The following is a 19,020-nucleotide window of genomic DNA, read 5'->3' as shown; positions in this document are numbered from 1 at the left end:
AAAAAGCCTAACTCCTGGTGTTAGGAAGATAGGATGAATCCAGTTTCCTTCAGTTGTTGTGATGGTGGTTTATATTGCAAGAAATATTTTTGTAATTTATATGGGGGAACAAAATCAACTATTATTTCTACTTGTAAATCTTTGACAGACTGAAAAAGCACAAACAGTTCACACTTAATCACACAATTGCTCTAAGTAAAAGATTTGTACTTGTTAATTACATAATGTCATATTGTTTCATAAGTGGGAAGAGAGTTATTTCTTTCTAAAATATTGACATTGACTTGTACTTTTCCTGTCCTATTTTTGCTTATTTTTGAACATTCTTTCTCTTTTTCTGGTATAATGTTAAAGCAAAATGAAAGCTTATTTCTTAGATTCAAATGAACTAACTCTCTAGTGGATTGATATAAAGATAATAAAGGCTTTATTACAGCAAGAATCTAAAATTGTGTTAACTCATGTTAACTCCAAAAACATAGAAAATTTATAAGCAGTAAGCTTCTTGAGAAATAAAACCAATGCAATGATATCAATAAGAAAAAAGAAATAAAAATAAGTGTAAACTGACCTGCAGTTCTTGCATTTTAGGGGAAAGTATTCATTATTGTGTACAGTAAGTTTGTTTTAGCCTGTGGTACAAAGCCCAACTATAAGTTGTAACAAATGGCTAGAGAAGTAGTTGGGTGGGTGAGTAAGTAAGGTTGTTTGAAAAGAGAAGATTTGTTAATTGTGTACCTTAAACACATCAGAAAACTGGGACAGATGCTCTGCATTTCTGTTAGCTTTCCATCCAGGATTACAAAATGCTTGCCACAATTCCAGTTTCTCATACAACAAAAATCTTTAACCATAGAAGAATTTTCATTTATCTATCTATCTATCTATCTGTCTGTCTATCTATCTATCTATCTATCTATACAAGCACATGTATGCTTCATTTTATTATTCTAAAAAATCCTTACCAAGAGCTCCCAGCAGACTCGTAACTCATGGGCTAAAACTGGATTAGGCTTACTCCCAAATCATATCCCTAGTGAAGGCTTGTAAAGTTCTAATAACAGGTTTTCATTCCACATGATTCATCTCCTAGTACTGTGTACCTTCTGACTTCTATTGGAACAATATTGGGGCTCTCATAGCAAGGGGGTAAAAGTTATTGAGTTGGCAACAGTTGTACCTGCTGTATACCACCCAATGACATTTTGTTCTTGGAGAAATGTACCAAGAGATTGATACTTCAACTATATTCTTTTTTTAAAAGTATTTTTAATTGTAGATGGACATAATACATGTATTTTATTTATTTATTTTTATGTGGTGCTGAGGATCAAACCCAGTGCCTCACATATGCTGGGCAAGCACTTTACTATTGAGCTACAACTCCAGCCCCTCAATTATATTCTTAATATTTTAAATTTGGGAACACATAGGGAATTATGTATATCAATATATGATATTGCAGTAATTTAAGATGGATTAATGTTTCTTTGTATTATGGTTTTCCAGAACAACATTTTTTGGATAGTCTGATTTTGTACTTCTTTTTTGTTGTTTTGGGTACCAGGGGTTGAACTCAAGGTCACTCGACCTCTGAGCTACATCCCCAGCCCTATTTTGTATTTTATTTAGAGACAGGGTCTCACTGAGTTGCTTAGCACCTTGCTTTTGCTGAGGCTTTCTTTGAACTTGTGATCCTCCTCAGCCTTCTGAGCCACTGGGATTACAGACATGGGCCTGATTTTGTAATTCTTTTGAGTAACCATTAACCCTTTAATTTTAGCAATCAACAGCTGGGTCACAGTACAACATATACTGTGCTAATAAAAAATGAATGGCCTTAGAACAAAGTGCATACATCAAAGAGAAGAGTATAATTTTTGTAACAAACTACATTGGGGGGAAATGTTGCAAATTGCTGGAAAAATAAATAGTAAACACCTGTGCTGAATAAATTAATCAGCTTGTTGTCAGTTCTTCATTTGACTCATCTAAAAGGGTGACTGTTTCAAAGCATTAATAAGACATTCACTTGGAGATGTTCCTTTGTTAGCACCCTAAATAAGCAGTACTAGATAATATGTGATTTTTTTTATATCCCCAAATTCACAGGGTTATGTATAGATTTGGGTATTTGTAAAAAGAATGCATTGACACAAGTGATATTCAGCAATTGTAGTTAGGAAAAATTATCTCAATATTATTGTGCTGCATTGTGAATGGCCACTGGAATTCACATTAGCATTAAAATGACATTAGATTTGTGAAATCTATTTTGCTAATGAAAAATTTTATAAGACCTAATGATAACAGATTGTTTTCTTTATCTTTTGAGATATTATAATATTCTAGAACTAAAGGGTTCTTTTGAAGGCTTTCAGTTCACTAATGTCATTTCATAATTGGCAAATGTGTTTTTATGGTTTTAAAATATATTTAAATTAATAAAATTTAGTAGTTTTATTTTGAAGATATCTTTGAATGTAAAATGTCCTTTTTGAGAAAATGTTTTATACTATAATATTTAGGCTTTAAATTTAGAAGGCATTCTTTTTGATGAACAGAATTTTGCTTACTGAAGAATTACGTGTGATTTTTTTAAAGAGTTTTTGGTATCTTTATAACTTCTTGTTAGACATTAAACTCAATCTTGTCAGAACTCCAAAAATACTGTTGTTTTTAATGGAAAGTGAGTACAATATTGTGTTTCTAATGATTTTATTTTTCATAGTCCTAGGAATTTTACCAAATTATAATGTTGAGATGAGTAAAAGTTGGTGAATATAAAACAAATTCTAAAAGAATATTTTTTTCTTTACACTTACACCCTTAATTAAGTATTTTGACTTCCATCTTTCAGGTTGTCTAGCACTGGTTAATGAATTTTATTTACTCTGTAAAATACTCTTTCATCTAATGTAACAGAGCCACTGACTAGATCAGTTTCCATGGTTTCATCATCATGGTCTATAATAAGGGAACTTGCCACAGTCTGCCTTATCTTTAAAGTGTAATTAATTATCCTGTCATTCCTTATTTTAATCTTTAAACTTGGAACTTTTGCTGAAAGTTGTCACCTTAGATTCCTCATGGAACCACTTAAGTTTTATTGGTTTTCAAAATAATGAAAGTGAATACAAAGCATGAACAATTTTGTAGAAAATATACAAATCACATTTCATATAATCACTCTTAATTTTTAAAGTTGTTAATGGAAGTTTACTTGGCCAAAATGATTCCATCATGTAACCACAGAAAAGCAAAGTACACGTGTTTTGTGTTACCCATTCACCTGAGGGCAGTTTAACAATATCCTAAATTTTATTAATATCTTATACTGGACTAACCTTTCAGAGTACATAAAATACTTCAAATGTGAGTTGGCTAATTTATCTTCCAGCTCTCATGAAAGCTAAGGAAAATGGACCCATTTTATAGGTGGGTGACTCTGAGAGTTGAGTTGTCTATTATCTTCTAAGTAATGCATCTAGGACTAGAACTTGGGTTCTTTCCCAGTATAGATTTGGAAAGTATTGCTGTAACACTAGTGCTGTTAATTAATTTTTTCATTAGATTTTATTAAATTTATTAGATTGTGACAATAAGTACATTTTATTTCTTGACATTTCAGTGTTATTTTATTCTTTCATTGTTCCCTTTTTGGATACTGTTTATTGTGTTAGTTTTAATAGGACACTTCAATTTTAAATCTACCCAGACTTTTGAATTTATAATCATTTTATATGGGTCTAATTTTTGTGCTTTCTACAAATAACTTTGCTTCAAATTTATAGATATGTAGTCTGCATGCACAACTTAGTTTTTCATCAAGCCTTTATTCGATATGATGTCTATAGAGCAGTAGGTGTTTTGAGGAGCACCCAGGAAAAGTTGTCATTAGTGTCCTCACTGAAGGGAATTAAAATCTAGTTCAGAAGAGAAAGCATGTACAAATTTGGTATCCTTTATCTGAGATGCTTGGTCCCGAAGTGTTTCAGATTTTTCTTTTAATTTTTTAAGTATTTGTGTAGACTTTATAGAATATTCTTAATCTGCACATCTGAAATCCAATATGCTCCAAAATTCAGAGTCTTTTGAGTACTGACATGATAACTCAGAAAGTTTTGTATTTTGGAACATTTCAGATTTTGGATTTTCAAATTAGAGGTGTTCAACCTGTGCTGGACACCAAAGGACTAGTAAACAGGAATTGAGAAATAAATGCAAAAACTGCATGTATGTATTATAGCTACATAGAGTAATAGATTGATTGAATGTGGTTATATTAAGGAAGACTTCTTAAATGTGAGATTTAAACTCTTAGAAAAGATAAATTGTTAAAAGTATGTTTGGCAATGGGGGAATTGTGATATTATGGGGAGTAGGAATAATAGACCAGAAGATTGGAGTTAACAAATTGGGTATTAGAGATGCCAAGTTAGAAAATAGGTAGAGATGAAAACAGAAGAATAGTAAAGAAGGGAATTTGGTTGGGAGACAGAAAGAAGTTGTTTGGGAGGTGGGGTTTAGATTTGGTGGAAGGAATGGCTACAGTTAGTTCTTGAACAGTGAATTAGCAGGTGTTTACTTGCCAGGACCCATCAAATATAAGGCATTGAGTTAGATAATTGAGTAATAAGGCAGGTCAATGAAAATAGTGGTGTCTGTGGAGGAATTTATGGTGCAACTGGACTTGATTGGGAGCCTGTTGTAGCCATCAAGACACTGAAGGACTGAGAATGTTAACTTTGTTAATTTTGGAAATGGGAATTTGAATAGTTTAATAGACATTACTACTAAAAGAGTATATGTCAGAAAATAATATAGAAAGTGCCTTTTAGATTTTGCATTGAGATAGGCCAGCCTAAAATTTTTGTGACAGATTTTTTCCCAATTTACCCTCCATCATTTCACCAGATCAAGAATTTCTCAGTAATGATCATATTTGATAATTATCACTGTTGATCATTTACTATATCCCAGGCACTGTTATAGGTTCTTTGCTTATAAAATTATTTAATCTTCAGAACAACCTTGAAGATATTTGGTATCATCCTTGTGGTATCAATAAGTAGTTTAGAGATAATACATAATTTTTCTAAGTACACAGCCATAACTTTTTGTTGCAACAGGGTTCAACGTCAAGTTAATTCTGAAGGCTGTGCTGTGTTGATTAACTTTTAAAATGCAATTCCTTTATCTGCCTTAAATTTTCAAAAATTTTACATGTGTCATTTCCTCCTTCAACCTGAAATTTTTATCTGTATTTTAAAATTCTTAATTATGCTTCATATTGTATTGAAAATTTAACTAATGAATGTATAATGTCTGGATCACTTGGCAAACTACACACTGAACTTTATAGGAAAATGATAAAAGAATAAAAGATACCATGAAAAATTCAAGTGTCATAATAACGAGGCTGATTAGAATTATCAAAAATATGATACTAATTATTTTAATAATTTCTTATTAGTCAGGATTTGCATGAATATATTGAAGAAGCTGGTGCACTGAAGAAAAATCATGCTTGTGTGACACCTGTGAACTCCTCAAAAGCTGCAGATTCTGCCTGTCTGCCTACAGAAGATGAGTCATTAAGCACTGAGAGCTGTGAAGTGCCTGCAGAACAAACTCCAAGCAGTGATCCAGAGAGTACCCTAGAAGTAAATGATGCTGAAGCGACAGAGGAGAAAGAAAACCATAGTGATGATAAAACTTCAGAAGAAAAAACAAATGAAAATGTGCCTACAGCAGAGGACACTGCAGAGCAACCAAAGAAAAATCGGATTACTTACTCACAGATTGTTAAAGAAGGCAGGAGATTTAATATTGATTTAGTGTCAAAGGTAAGTACTAATTTTACCCACTTTCTTATAGAACAACACGTTGATTAAAAATAGCATCTGCACCCATAAATCCAGTTTGCTTCATTTTGGTCTTGACATGTACAGCATTTGTTTTATAAAAAGACTAGTCAAAATTTTATAACTCAGTTAAGCTATTCTTTAACTACAGGTTACAAATATACTAAATGCTTACATAAAGTTACTTTATGTGTTTTTAATTTGCTCTTAAATAGTACTTTCATACTTGAAGAATGGTTTTGTGCTAGAACACATAGTTTATCCTGATATTCTCCTAATGCATGAACAGTATGAATCTATGAAGAATTCTAATGAAACTGTTTACAAACCTATGTTCTTACAGTTTGCATCAACTTTTTTTTTTTTAGCTTTTATATATAGTCTAGCTATTCTAATATCTGTGTAATAGTGAATATTCTTAGTAAATCAATGCATTTTTGAAAGTCATATGTTCAGGATCAAGGAATTTAGAGGATAATTTCATAGTTATGGGAACAGAGAGGCTGGGAAGAATGCTTTTGTCTTTGGTTATGTTTCCATCCTTAACTTTTTATTTTCAGTTTATTTTTCATTCAGTATAATTTATTGGCTTTGTTTTTTTTAGTGCATTATACTTATACATAATAGTGGGGTACATTTTGACATATTCATAAATGCATATAACAATAGTTTTTTCCATTTCAATCTCCAGTTCTTCCTCTTTACAGTTTTAACTCTTAGTTCAGTGTGATTTCAGAAAAGGTAGGGTTCAGTGTTCTATTGGGTTCATAGTAAACAAGGCTATTTTAGTGAAAAATAATAGAAAACCAGTAGTATAAAGGATCATGTCCTTAAAACGTTTGGTGAAAGTAGAGAAAAAATGGCAATCAAATCCTGTAAGTTGAAGGTACACAGTGAAACATTGGAAAGAAGTAGAGAGGGTAGTAAATTACATCAAATTACCTCAAAACTAGACTTTTTTTCAATTTAATATACTTTATTTCAGTTCCGAGTGATATTTTGCTGATACAATCACATATTTTCGTACTCTTGTTACCTTTAAAATTGGTGCTTGGAAATGTGTACATAATTTTATTATTTTTCATTCTATCATAAAGCACTGTGTCTGAGTCTGTCATGGTCTGTGTTGGCTGCTTCCTACTTCATATTTCTATATCATCTATTCCACTTTCTCCATCAACTTTGACCCTGCCATGCACAGAAAACTAGCATTTTTTTCCTTTTACTTTGGCTGTTCATCTCTGGATGGAAGCTTAATTCTAGTTCACTAATAACCTTCCTGTTCTTATGAAGAGTATTCTTGAAATCAGTTTAAAAAAGTAAACAAAAAACAAGGCAGTCTAAGAAAAAATTGGCCTTGTTCTGAAAATTACACTTCGAATTACTTACTTGAAATTTTGATTGTCTTACTAAAGAAACAATGATATGAATGTGGTTAAGAATCAAGACTAAAGTCAGGTGCTGTGATGTATGCCTGCAGTTCCAGCTACTCAGGAAACTGAGGCAGGAGGATCTCTTGAGCCCGGTAATTGAAAATCAGCCTGGGCCACATAGCAAGATCCTGTCTCAAAAAGAAAAATGACTCTATATTCTTCTAAGTTAGCTAAAATACAGTATGTATCTTCCTAAAGAAAATGGGAGAAGATTGTGTTGTTGCAAATGTAGGAATTATTTTAGAAAAAAAATGAATGAAAAATGAATGTTAATTATAGGAATGAAGTTTACCTAGAAGCTGAGAAAATTGAGGAGATTCTGAAGGAGATTTTTGGGTGCTTTCACTGGCTTGAGTGGTTAGTAATACTAGTTCTCTGGATAAATAAAAGACAAATATGTCCAGAGGCATTAGACTAAGCAGTTGTACTTTGTCTTGCATAGTTTTCATGGGTTTTTACATCTAAACATAATCAGTAATCATTTCTTGTACTTATTCTACAAAAGTATCTACAGAACATGTAATCATAACATAAAGGAAGTTTATAGATATTTTTAAAATGATAATCATTCTACAAGCATTTATTTAGTGCCAACTGAATTGAAAATCATATAGTCCATGTTGTTGGGACAAAGAGTCACTCCATGGAAATTTTATCTGTTCTAATAATTACAGTTGTTACCTCTAAGTTTAGGATAGCTGCCTTATATCTACCTTTAGCCCTCTCTCCTTCCTAAAGTCATTCAATGTGTGCAAACTACTTGATGTTTCTATGCATATTCCATCTCAAAGTCATCATATCAAGAAATAACAGTGGGCTTTATAGTTTATAAAACATGCCTATTATATAATCATTTAAAAGTCATCTCAGGGAAGGTTAATTAATTTAAATACATACAGTTGTATAGTGTTCAAACTATTAAAGAAATCAAAGATAAAATTCTTAAAATTTATTTCTGAATAAGTCCATAATTTTAATTTTAGAGCCAACATGCCAAGTACAGCAAAGAATATTATGAAAGCTATTTCCCATTATTTTCATCAAATTCAGTTTTCTGAAATTGCTGTGGTAGACTACTTACTAAGTGGTGAAAAAGAGATTAAGTTAAAATAATGTACACATTTATTGATGCTGAGTTTCAGAAACAATATCATAATTTTAGTTAAAATTGATTTACACTCTTCAGTGGTATCTTAAATGACTTAGTTTTAAAGGTGGTGTTAAATATTAAGCTTTAGCCACGTTCGGTGGTGCATAATTGTAATTCCAGCAACTCAGGAGGTTAAGGCAGGAGGGTCATAAGTTCACAGCTAGCCTCAGCAAGGTAGAGAAGCCCTAAGGAAGTTAGACCTTGTCTCAAAATAAAAAAAATATAAAGGGCTGGAGATGTGACTCAGTGATTAAGTGTCCCGGGTTCAATCCGTGGTACAACAAGAAAAAACAATCTTTATTAGATCTTATAAGTACATGCCTGTATTTTATATATTAACATTTGTGAATGAATATATTATAGCTGTTAAGGAATCTTTGAATCTCCAATTTTTTTTAACAAATAAGGTTTTTCAAGTATCTTTTATTATTATACAATTATTACATCTAAAAATAACCAATAATAACTTATTGTGCTCATTCTACAAAAGTAGAAGTATCTAAAGAATGTGTCTACTATTATGTATAATTACAATGAACCAGTAAAAATTTTTAAAAATAGTTTTATAAACACAGGCTTTATCTTAGTTGTGAGGTATGTTAGGAAGAAGGTAATGAAATAACATGTCATACTTAGCATAATAAGATTAGTGTTTTAAATGCAATGACAATTTTGTACTATGTAATGCTGAAGTATTATAATAGTTTATAAAATTAGATGCTCAGACTTTAGGTTGATTTTTGAGATTCCCTTCTCCTTTGCATGGTAAAGCAAATTTTATTTTATTTTTCTTACTACTTATAGATGCGACATTTACATTTGTCATATTTATTGAGTTGTAGACATTATTTAAAGGTAGCGTGATTAGAGGAAGTAGGCAGATTTCTTGCATTTAACCATATGGTTAAATCTAAAACATGCTGGATAATAATGTTTTTATCTCTTTGATATTAGTTATAAAACATGTTGAAAGATTGAAATATTAAGTCAGCCCATCACATACATGCTGGCAATAACAATCCTCACTTCTTGAGGAATATGTATTTCATCTAGACTGCTGGAATTACAAAGGGACTTTATAATTTGACACTTTCGGAATGCATCACAAATCTTTTTCTTTCTTCTTTTTTTTTTTTTTTGGTGCAGAGGGGAGTAACACCTAGCTCATATCTTCTTGTAACCACATGGCATTATATAGGTAGTCTAGTCTAGTCATTTATCCAAAACCCTTGTTTTCTGGTATTTTCTGTAATTCAGATTTATACAGACACACATATTCACAGGGAATATATAATTATATATTATATGTAAAATATATATAAGCATATATATTAGGCCTGGGGCTGTGGCTCAGTAGTAGAGCTCTTGCCTGGCATGTGCGATGCACTGGATTTGATTTTCAGCACTGCATATAAAATAAAGGTCCATTAACAACGAAATATTAAAACAACATATATTTTAGAAAGCAATACAGTGCATATGCTGATATGCTGTGTATTATGTAACATTCTTAGATATAAAATACTCTAAACACATTAACATTTCTACACTGATATGTATACATATTCGAATATATTGTGACAGAGACAGAAGAGCCTTATATCAATTTGGATCAGGTTTTACTGCCAGATGAATTATGAAAATACTTTTGGATTGTACAGGGTTTTTTTTGCGGGGGGTAGATTTCAGATAATGAATTTTGAAACAGTAGTACATTGTGTTATATGTTATAATTTATATTTATAGACTTGCTTTAAATCTAAAAACTAATACAATTATGTATATTTAGTGTTTATTATGTTTTCATTATTTTGCCTTTTATACTATAAAATATTTTCTTTGTACAGCTCCTGTATTCTCGGGGAATGCTGATTGATCTTCTAATCAAATCTAATGTTAGTCGATATGCAGAGTTTAAAAATATCACCAGGATTCTTGCTTTTCGAGAAGGAAGAGTGGAACAGGTACTATGCTGATCAAGTATTATATCTGAATGTGTGCTTAAGTTATTATGGTTCATTTTGGAAGGATAAGCAAATAAGATTGCCGTCTTTTCTGGTAAGGGAGTAAATTCCTCTTGCATCAGGGTTTACAAATGTAAATGGCAAAATTTGTTTAATTAAATTTTCTTGGGTTAGTTTTTTTTTCTAGTGTTAGTTTTTGTTGAGTTATTCTGCAGCTTGATTTTGGTGTTGAGAAAGTATTCGTTTTAGGCAGTACTGCTAGATTTGAACTGTCATTTGTTCCCCATTAAGGGTGATTTGCCATTGGACTTTCAGTGGCATAAAGAGTGGATTTGCAGAATTAAGTAAGAAAGATCACAAGTTAAATAGCTCTGAAGTTATCAGAGATGCTGTTAGAATTGATGTAAGGTAACATGAAACAGCTATAGTTAAATGGAAATAATCATCATGTTATACTTAAAGAGGAAGAAGTGTAATTTGGAATATTTTTATCATTAACTTAAAAATCATAATTTTTTCAGGTCCCTTGTTCCAGAGCTGATGTCTTTAATAGCAAACAACTTACTATGGTAGAAAAGCGAATGCTAATGAAATTTCTTACCTTTTGTATGGAATATGAGGAACATCCTGATGAATATAAAGGTATTATTTTTCATTCAATCATGTTTTCCACTTTAAGCTTTTTAATATACTTGGTGAACATCTTATTATTGTTACTTTTTACTGTACTTATTGTTTTAAAATGCATTTTATTTATGCAGTATCAAATAAGTGGGCCATTATTTACATTATCTATTTAAAATTAGATAAAATTGAAAATTCAGTTCCATAGTATCACTAGCCATTTCAAATTGCTAGTAAACATATGTACAGATATTTTGAACATTTCAGAAATGCTAAGTGCACTCAGTACAGCCAGATTTTTCTCCTCGGTGGTTATGTAAAATTACATCCTTTCAGTACATTTTTATATTTTTTATTTATTTAAATTATTTCCATAAAGAGTTTGTCTTTGGTCATGGGATTGCTTTTGCTACCATTAATTGTCCAATTACAATGTTTTCTGCTCTTGATTTAAAGAAGTATTTTTTAGGGCTGGTGATGTGGCTCAAGTGGTAGCGCGTGCGGCCTGGGTTCGATCCTCAGCACCACATACCAACAAAGATGTTGTGTCCGCCGAGAACTAAATAAATATTTAAAAAAATTCTCTCTCTAAAAAAAAAAAAAACAGAAGTTTTTTTTAGGCATTCCTTATGTTTGTATACATGATTGTATGAAAGTATAACTGATTATATTAGCCACACAGAAATTAGTTCTGTTGCTTTTTTGTCATAGTTTATTATTTAACAAAAGTTTCATATTACTCTGTTATTTTGATCAATAGATTTCCATTTTGTCATATTCAATATTTTCAACTGTAATTATTGGCATTGTGCAGTTGAAGTGTTAATAAGGCAAGAATATTGCCAATAATGGCAACCCATTGTGTTACTTACTGATTTTCTGATTTTTTTAAATCCATAAAACACTAAACAGAGATTTTACTTTCAGTCCAATTAGGACAGTAAGAGTGTTCCTTTTTTTTCTTCAGATCAACAGTCACAGTCCAAAATGTTGTTTTGTTTCTGAATTCAATACAACATTCAGAAACAATACAACATTTTGTACACACTTGATCACATTTGTGTGGGATGATTTTAAATAGAAATTTAGTTCTGATTTCAATTGATAAATTTTTATCTTTCTTTTCATAGCCTATGAAGACATTACATTTTCTGAGTATTTAAAAACTCAAAAATTAACCCCAAACCTCCAATATTTTGTCCTGCATTCAATTGCAATGACATCAGAGACAACCAGCAGTACCATTGATGGTCTCAAAGCTACCAAAAACTTTCTTCACTGCCTTGGGCGATATGGCAACACTCCATTTTTGTTTCCTTTATATGGCCAAGGAGAACTTCCTCAGTGTTTCTGCAGGTAAGTTTGCCATTGATTTTCTGGTCTCTTCTAAAGGTGATGCATGAATGACATAAAAATTACAACAAAATGAGATTTATTCAAGATTTATAATATGCAAACACATACATTGTTCTGCTTTTTTGTAATCTATTTACTTGCTTACCTATCCATCTCAATAATAACAGGCCATTTGGACTATTTTTTTTATTTTTATTTTTTAGTTGTAGATGGACACAATATCTTTATTTTATTTTTTTATGTGGTGCTGAGGATTGAACCCAGTGCCTCATGCATGCCAGGCAAGTGCTCAACCACTGAGCTACAACCCCAGCCTTGGACTATTTTTTTTTTTGAGCTTTAAAAATTCTGAATATTTTTGTACCTAGTGTTATATTTCAAAGCTTCATGCTTTTCTATAATCATGTTTTTTTTAATTGTGCTCTTGTATTTCATTGTGAATGTACCTTCATCTGTTTGCATTTTTCTGTCAGTGGACACAGGATGTTTCCATTTTTTGTTGTTAGCATCCTTATATATTGATTCAGGATATATGTGTTCAAGAGTTTCTCTAGGATACATATGTAGGAGAAGAATTCCTGAGTTATGGAATATGTGAATGTTTAGCATTTTACAACATTGACCCCAGTTGTTTTTCTAGAGAGTTATGCCTGTTACATTCTACTAGTAGTATATAAGAACTTCTGTAACTCTACATGTTTGTAGTATTTTCATTAAATTTTATTCTAAGTGATTTTTTTTGTTGTTGTTGTTGTTCTCAGGATTGAACCTAGGGGCATTTTACCACTGAGCCACATCCCCATCCCTTTTTATTTTTTATTTTGGACAGGGTCTTGCTTAGTTGCTGAGGCTGGTCTCCAACTTGTGACCCTCCTGCCTCAGCCTCCCGAGTTCCTGTACCTGGCTATTCCAAGAGTTTTTATTTCTGTTATAATTTCTTCATTGATGCATGAGTTATTAAGATGGTTAATTCTTCTGCCCTTAGCATTGAATTTAATTACATTATGGCATTTATGCTACTTAATCCTGGAGCTTTGTTGGCATTTATTTTATGGCTTACAATATCATTAATTTTTACAATTTTTTCATATGTTCTTAAGAATATTTTTATTTAGTTGTTGGTAGGTACATGATTCTCTAATTATTGGTATCAGGGTCCAATAAATCAAGCTTCAAGTTGTAATTTTCAAACTTTATTTTAATTGAATATTTTCTTTGCTTTATCATTTGTAGAGAAATATGTTTTAAATATTTCACATTTCTCATTATGATGCTAGATTTGTCTATTTCTCCCTATAATTCTGTCAATATGTAGTTTATCTTTATTTTGGGGTTATTTATTAATATTAGTAGAAATTTATATTTTTTAACATTCCAGATGAATTTAATATTTACATAATCAATGTCTTTCTCCCCCCAACCCCTATAATGCTTTTTTCCTCTTTAAATCCACTTTGCTGGATATTCATATGATTATTCCAACTTTTCATATTTGACGCTTATAACTTTCTCCATCCTTTTTATTTCTAAGTTTTTGGAATCTATACTTAGGGCTCTTGTTGGCATAGTCTTGATTTTTATTCCTGTGCTGCCTATTTGACAGTCTCTCTCTTTTACTGAGCAGGATGAATGCTGCTAACAAGAGTCTGTTTCTTCTTTCTGAAATGTAGAATTTTAAAAGCTCCTTTAGTTTACATCTGTTTGTAGTAAATTATTTAGTTTTATATATATGAAAATAACTTCAAAATGTTTTTATTAGTACATTAATTAAAAATAATAGTGGGGTTCATTTTGACATAGTCATATACATGTCTTATAATGTAATTTGTTCCATTTCAATCCCCAATACTTTCACTTTCCCTCCCCTCCCCCTTCCCCGATTCCTCTTCCTCTACTCGCTGCTCTTCCATCTATGCTATTTACAGATATGACTTTATCACAGTAAATTTCACTTTCATGTGTATGTGTAAAGCACCAATTAACCAATAACTGGCTAGAGTTATTGGCCAAATTATATTGTGTGTATGTACAACTATGTAAAAATCCCATCATTATGTATAACTAATGCACCAATAAAAAGTGGAGGAAAAGAACAATAAATAGAAAATCTCTTCTTTTCATTTTGTCTTGAGTGAAATTTTACTAGGTAAACAGGTCTAAGATGGTAGATCTTTTCAATATTTTAAAGATTTTATTCCATTGATTTTTTTTTTCCTGTTGAAAAAATTGGAAGTCAACCTGATTTTTCATTTCTTTATAAGTGGTATCTCTTTTCCTTTTGGGCTGTTTTTAAGATAGTTTATCTTTGGTCTTCTGCATTTTTACTACACTGAATCTTAGATGTTGGTTTCTTCTTATTTATCTAGCTTAATACAGATGTAACCATTTTAAGTTAACAATATTCAACCATTTTTGACAAAAGCTCCATATGGGTCAACTAAATCAATTGTATTTCCTCTATCTATTTGTGAATTTATGGAAAATTCCATTGTGGAAAATTGTCAACAAATATATTTACAAGTATTTTTTGCATTGTCTTCCCTCTCACCTTTTGGAATCCAAATAAATGTTTAAAATTTAGCATTCTCTTTTCCATATCTTCTACTCTGTCTTTCATATTTCCTATCTCCTTGTCTTCTGGTTGCATTCTTGGTTCTTTATTAAGATCTGAGTTCCAGTTTATTAATTATTTTCACCTGTGATTAATCTGCACTTTGATCCATTCATGCTTTGATTTCCTATTTTTGTCTTTCATTTTAGGAATTCTGCTCCTCAATTTTCCTTTTTTTTTTTCTTTTCTTTCTTTTTTTTTGTTTTTTTTTTTTTGCAGTGCTTGGGATTTAACCCAGGGCCCTGTGCATCCGAGCCAAGTGCTCTACTACTGAGCTATACTCCCAGTTCTTCTGTATAATTTTTGATAGTTCCTTTTATGTGTTCATTTTTTGAATCTTTCTGCTTTAAATCATTCATATTATAAATATTTTACATTCTTTCTGTTAATTCTAACAAATATTCATAATGGTCTGATACTGCCATTTTTTATTACTACTGATTCACCTTAGTGTTTTGTTTCCTTCTGCAATGCTTGAGAATTTATATCTGATTCACTTTAGTTTGAATGTCAAATTAAGAATGCTTTTCTTCTGGAATTGTTTGTGTCTGCTCATTCCCAAACCCTATAAACATGGGAGCATTTTGTTCTTTTCAGGGGGTTCTCCTTTAATAATACAGATGGCATCTAGTTATCCTGGCCCAAGGTTTTTTTTTTTTTTTTTTTTTTAATTTAATTTTTATTGTAGTCTTTTATTGCTCAAAACTTTGATTTCAGTTCATTGTTTGTATAACACATGTATGGGTATATTTGGTGATGGGGTGTTTACCATGGTGTCTCTTTTCCTTCATTCTCATCGGTGCAATGAAAATTATGTTCATGCATTACCTAGTTTTTTGGTATTAACAGGAGGTCCCATCACAGTACCCATTCTATCATACCACTGGAAGTAGGTGTTCTCAAATTTATGTTTCCTAAATATGTCATCTTATGAATGGAAGTGAGAGTGTTGTGTAAATTGCACAGTAACTAATTTCAGAATATGTTCTGTGTATTTCCAAACAAAATTGTCCTCCTCCTATTTCAGGTCAAAGTAGGGATGAGGAGAGTGTGTCATTTCCCCCAGGACCAGAGGTCCTTCTATCAATTGAAACTAAGAAGAAAGTTCTGTGGTTTTCTTAATCACTCTGTCCCTCTTCCTGTGTCATTTCCCGATTCAAAGAAACTACACTGTTTTCTCTCATGTTGGCATGTGCTACTCTTACAGAACTTAATGGTAAGGAACAGGGACAGAATTAAAAGATCACTGGGAATTGACCTGAAGCTCAGTAGCTTTCTTAGTAGTACTTTATGAAAATAGATACAGGTTAAGCATCCTTAATCTAAAAGTTTGAAATCATCAATGTGCCAGAATCTGAAACTTTTTGAGCATCTTCATGATGCCAGAAGTGGAAAGTTCCCCACTTGAATTCATTTAACAAATTGCAAAATACGGATGCACTAAAAATATTGTATAAAATTATATTCGGGCTGTGTATATAGGCTCATGGATTTTTGTGTTTAAATTTGGGTCTCATCCCTAAGATATTATATTTTGTAAATATTTAATAATAGGAAAAATCTAAAATCTGAAAAACTTCTATTCCCAAGCATTTCAGAAAAGGTATACTTAAACTGTATTTAATCTCATTCCTCTTTTTTTCATTAAATCCCTGTATTTCTTTCCTATTCAAACAGTTTATAAATATGTATTTGGGGTTTGTTTATCTAAAAGACATTTAAATGTTTCATTTATCATATGCTGTTATAAAATTTCAGAATGAGATGCTATACAAAGACCATTTTTCCCCAAAGATGGTTTTAGCATTCCTAAGACTGCTATTTTATCAGAACTCCCATCTTTTAATGCTTTGTAGCACCTGGGTCAGTATTGTACATGTGGTTCAGAATTAAAGGTTGTTATAAAAATTAGACCTCATCTTACCCATTTTAAGTATACTTTTAAGGAACAATGTAATTAAATGTGTATATAGTGGGAAAAAAAGACTTTTTCTGTTAGGTTTGAAGTATTATGTTAAACTTTTAAGTATTTCTTTGTTAATTAAGGAAACACTGATTTCTTTCTACATATTATACATATAAGACTATATGTGAATTATATGCATTTATTTGGCCTAAGGATATTAACTTTTAATTTTATATTGGGTTCTCTACATAATGCTTTATAATTCCATATAAATATTGCTGTTTATATCCTGAAGTGGTAACACTACCATTATCTATACATCATAGGCTACACTTTTTATCACCAGGTTATCAGAATAAGGTGTCACCTGTTTTATGATTTCTAACCATCATTCTCTATTCTGTTTTAATATAAGCTTCTTAAGCATTTCTCACAGCCAGTTACAGTGTGTTCTCATCAAGGCTACTGTTATAAATGGGATGCATGCATATTTATGTGAAGGATTCAAAGACATTTGTAAGTCATATCCTTGCATTCTAAATGAATTCTGCTTAAGCAGTATAACATTTTAACTACTAGAGATAACTTTCATGAATAAACACCTTTTGAGGCTTTTATCATTTTAAATAGGTACTTTTTTAAGCAAAGAAAATGAAGCTTATTTATTGCATTACCTAGTACCCATTAATATGTCAGCATATATAAACAGGACCATACTGGAAGAAAAGTCATCAAAATCTGTATATTTTTCTAGTCTAGCAATCCTTAGAACTTCCCTTAGTATACATTAATTAGTTAATATTGTTTCTGGCCTACTGGACAGGATATGTATGTAATATATAGGATTTTAAATTCTCTTCCAAATAGAAGTCCTTTTTGAGCCCTGACCTGATTAATTTATTTCTGTTATGTCTGTGGTTGACAACATAGTGCCCTTTAGAGCTAACTTAGTTCAGAATACATTTTATATATTGTGTTGTGTTTTTATAATGTGAAAAATGGAGCAGTAGTAGTGGAAGCAAATAAACTTTACATGTTTTTTTTTTTGTTTTGTTTTTAATAAATAGACCTAGACTGCTCCGAGGGTGTTACTTTTGTTTTTTTTTTTTTAAAAAAAGGTCACTCCACTATTAACTGTGAAATTCAATCTTTCATGGCCTAGATTTGATCTGTTATTTTTCTTAATGTGGTAAGATTATTAAAAAATGAAAGATGAGAATTTTAGCATGTAGCATAAATTTTATATACACATGCACACACAAGTAATCACCACCAAATACCTTTTACCAAGTGGTTGGGCTTAAACTACGTTTTACTGTTTAATATATATGGAAAAGTAAATAGTTTCCAAATAGTACCTAAAGAAAATATCCCAATACCTCAGGAAGTTGTGGAACACAAGCTAATCTCTAATTCAAGCTTCTCAAAAGAGAAAAAAGAAAGATCAAAAGTCCAAAATACATAAATGGATTTATGTGTCTTTAATATAGCTTACTCAAGATTATAAGAACAGCATGGAAGGAATAACCAAGGAATCTTCCATTTGATGTATTTCATCAGTGACGACAGAAGGAGCTATGCCCAAACGGGGATACATAGATGCTACTATGATTTAGTTATAATGATGGGATTTGTGTTTTTTTAAAATATAGATTAAGATATTTTATATCGTGTCCTTTTCCTCTGCTTTTTAAAACCACCTTCTTCAGTCCAAAGTCCAGTATCTGAAAACCAATATATTTTACTGAATGTTTGGCAGTCTCTTTTGGAGAAAACAGTGTAGAAAACATCTTTGGACCAAAGTAATCTGATTATTTTATGATAACCAGTATTTTTTGTCCTTCAGGGAATTTTCAGAAACCTAAGAAACTTTCATTAACCTGAATCAACCTATTAGAAAATCAAGGGAGGTTTGTTACCTTGTTGAAAAAAGTTAAAGTTTACATGTTTAATTGTATGTGGAGTTGGAAAGAAAAATTGATGGATTTTTGGTATCTATCCCAATGTCTTTGTCCATCGACATCAACAAGTTGGAGTTAGATTCCCCCCCCCCCCCCCGCCCCAGAAGCATTCTCTTTAATCTCTTTTCTTGAAAAAATCAACCTACTA

The 19,020-nt window shown here is 31.3% G+C and overlaps 1 protein-coding gene across 3 annotated transcripts in view; it reads left to right on the top strand.

Annotated features, from left to right (window-relative positions):
• The window catches only part of Chm (CHM Rab escort protein), a 171,824-nt gene that overhangs the window by 79,416 nt on the left and 73,388 nt on the right, over window positions 1-19,020 (top strand). For all 3 annotated transcript variants that reach the window (XM_046425353.1, XM_046425352.1, XM_058572928.1), the window contains 4 exons: window positions 5,477-5,849; window positions 10,298-10,414; window positions 10,936-11,056; window positions 12,169-12,394. In XM_046425353.1, coding sequence (XP_046281309.1) covers window positions 5,477-5,849; window positions 10,298-10,414; window positions 10,936-11,056; window positions 12,169-12,394 — 837 coding nt within the window. The remainder of the gene's footprint in view (window positions 1-5,476; window positions 5,850-10,297; window positions 10,415-10,935; window positions 11,057-12,168; window positions 12,395-19,020) is intronic.

The sequence above is a fragment of the Marmota monax genome, unplaced genomic scaffold (assembly GCF_021218885.2).
Source record: "Marmota monax isolate L192 unplaced genomic scaffold, Marmota_monax_Labrador192_F-V1.1 WCK01_AAM20220418_F8-fsc00176, whole genome shotgun sequence".
Classification (NCBI taxonomy): Eukaryota; Metazoa; Chordata; class Mammalia; order Rodentia; family Sciuridae; genus Marmota; species Marmota monax.
This window is presented reverse-complemented; position numbering and strand designations above follow the sequence as displayed.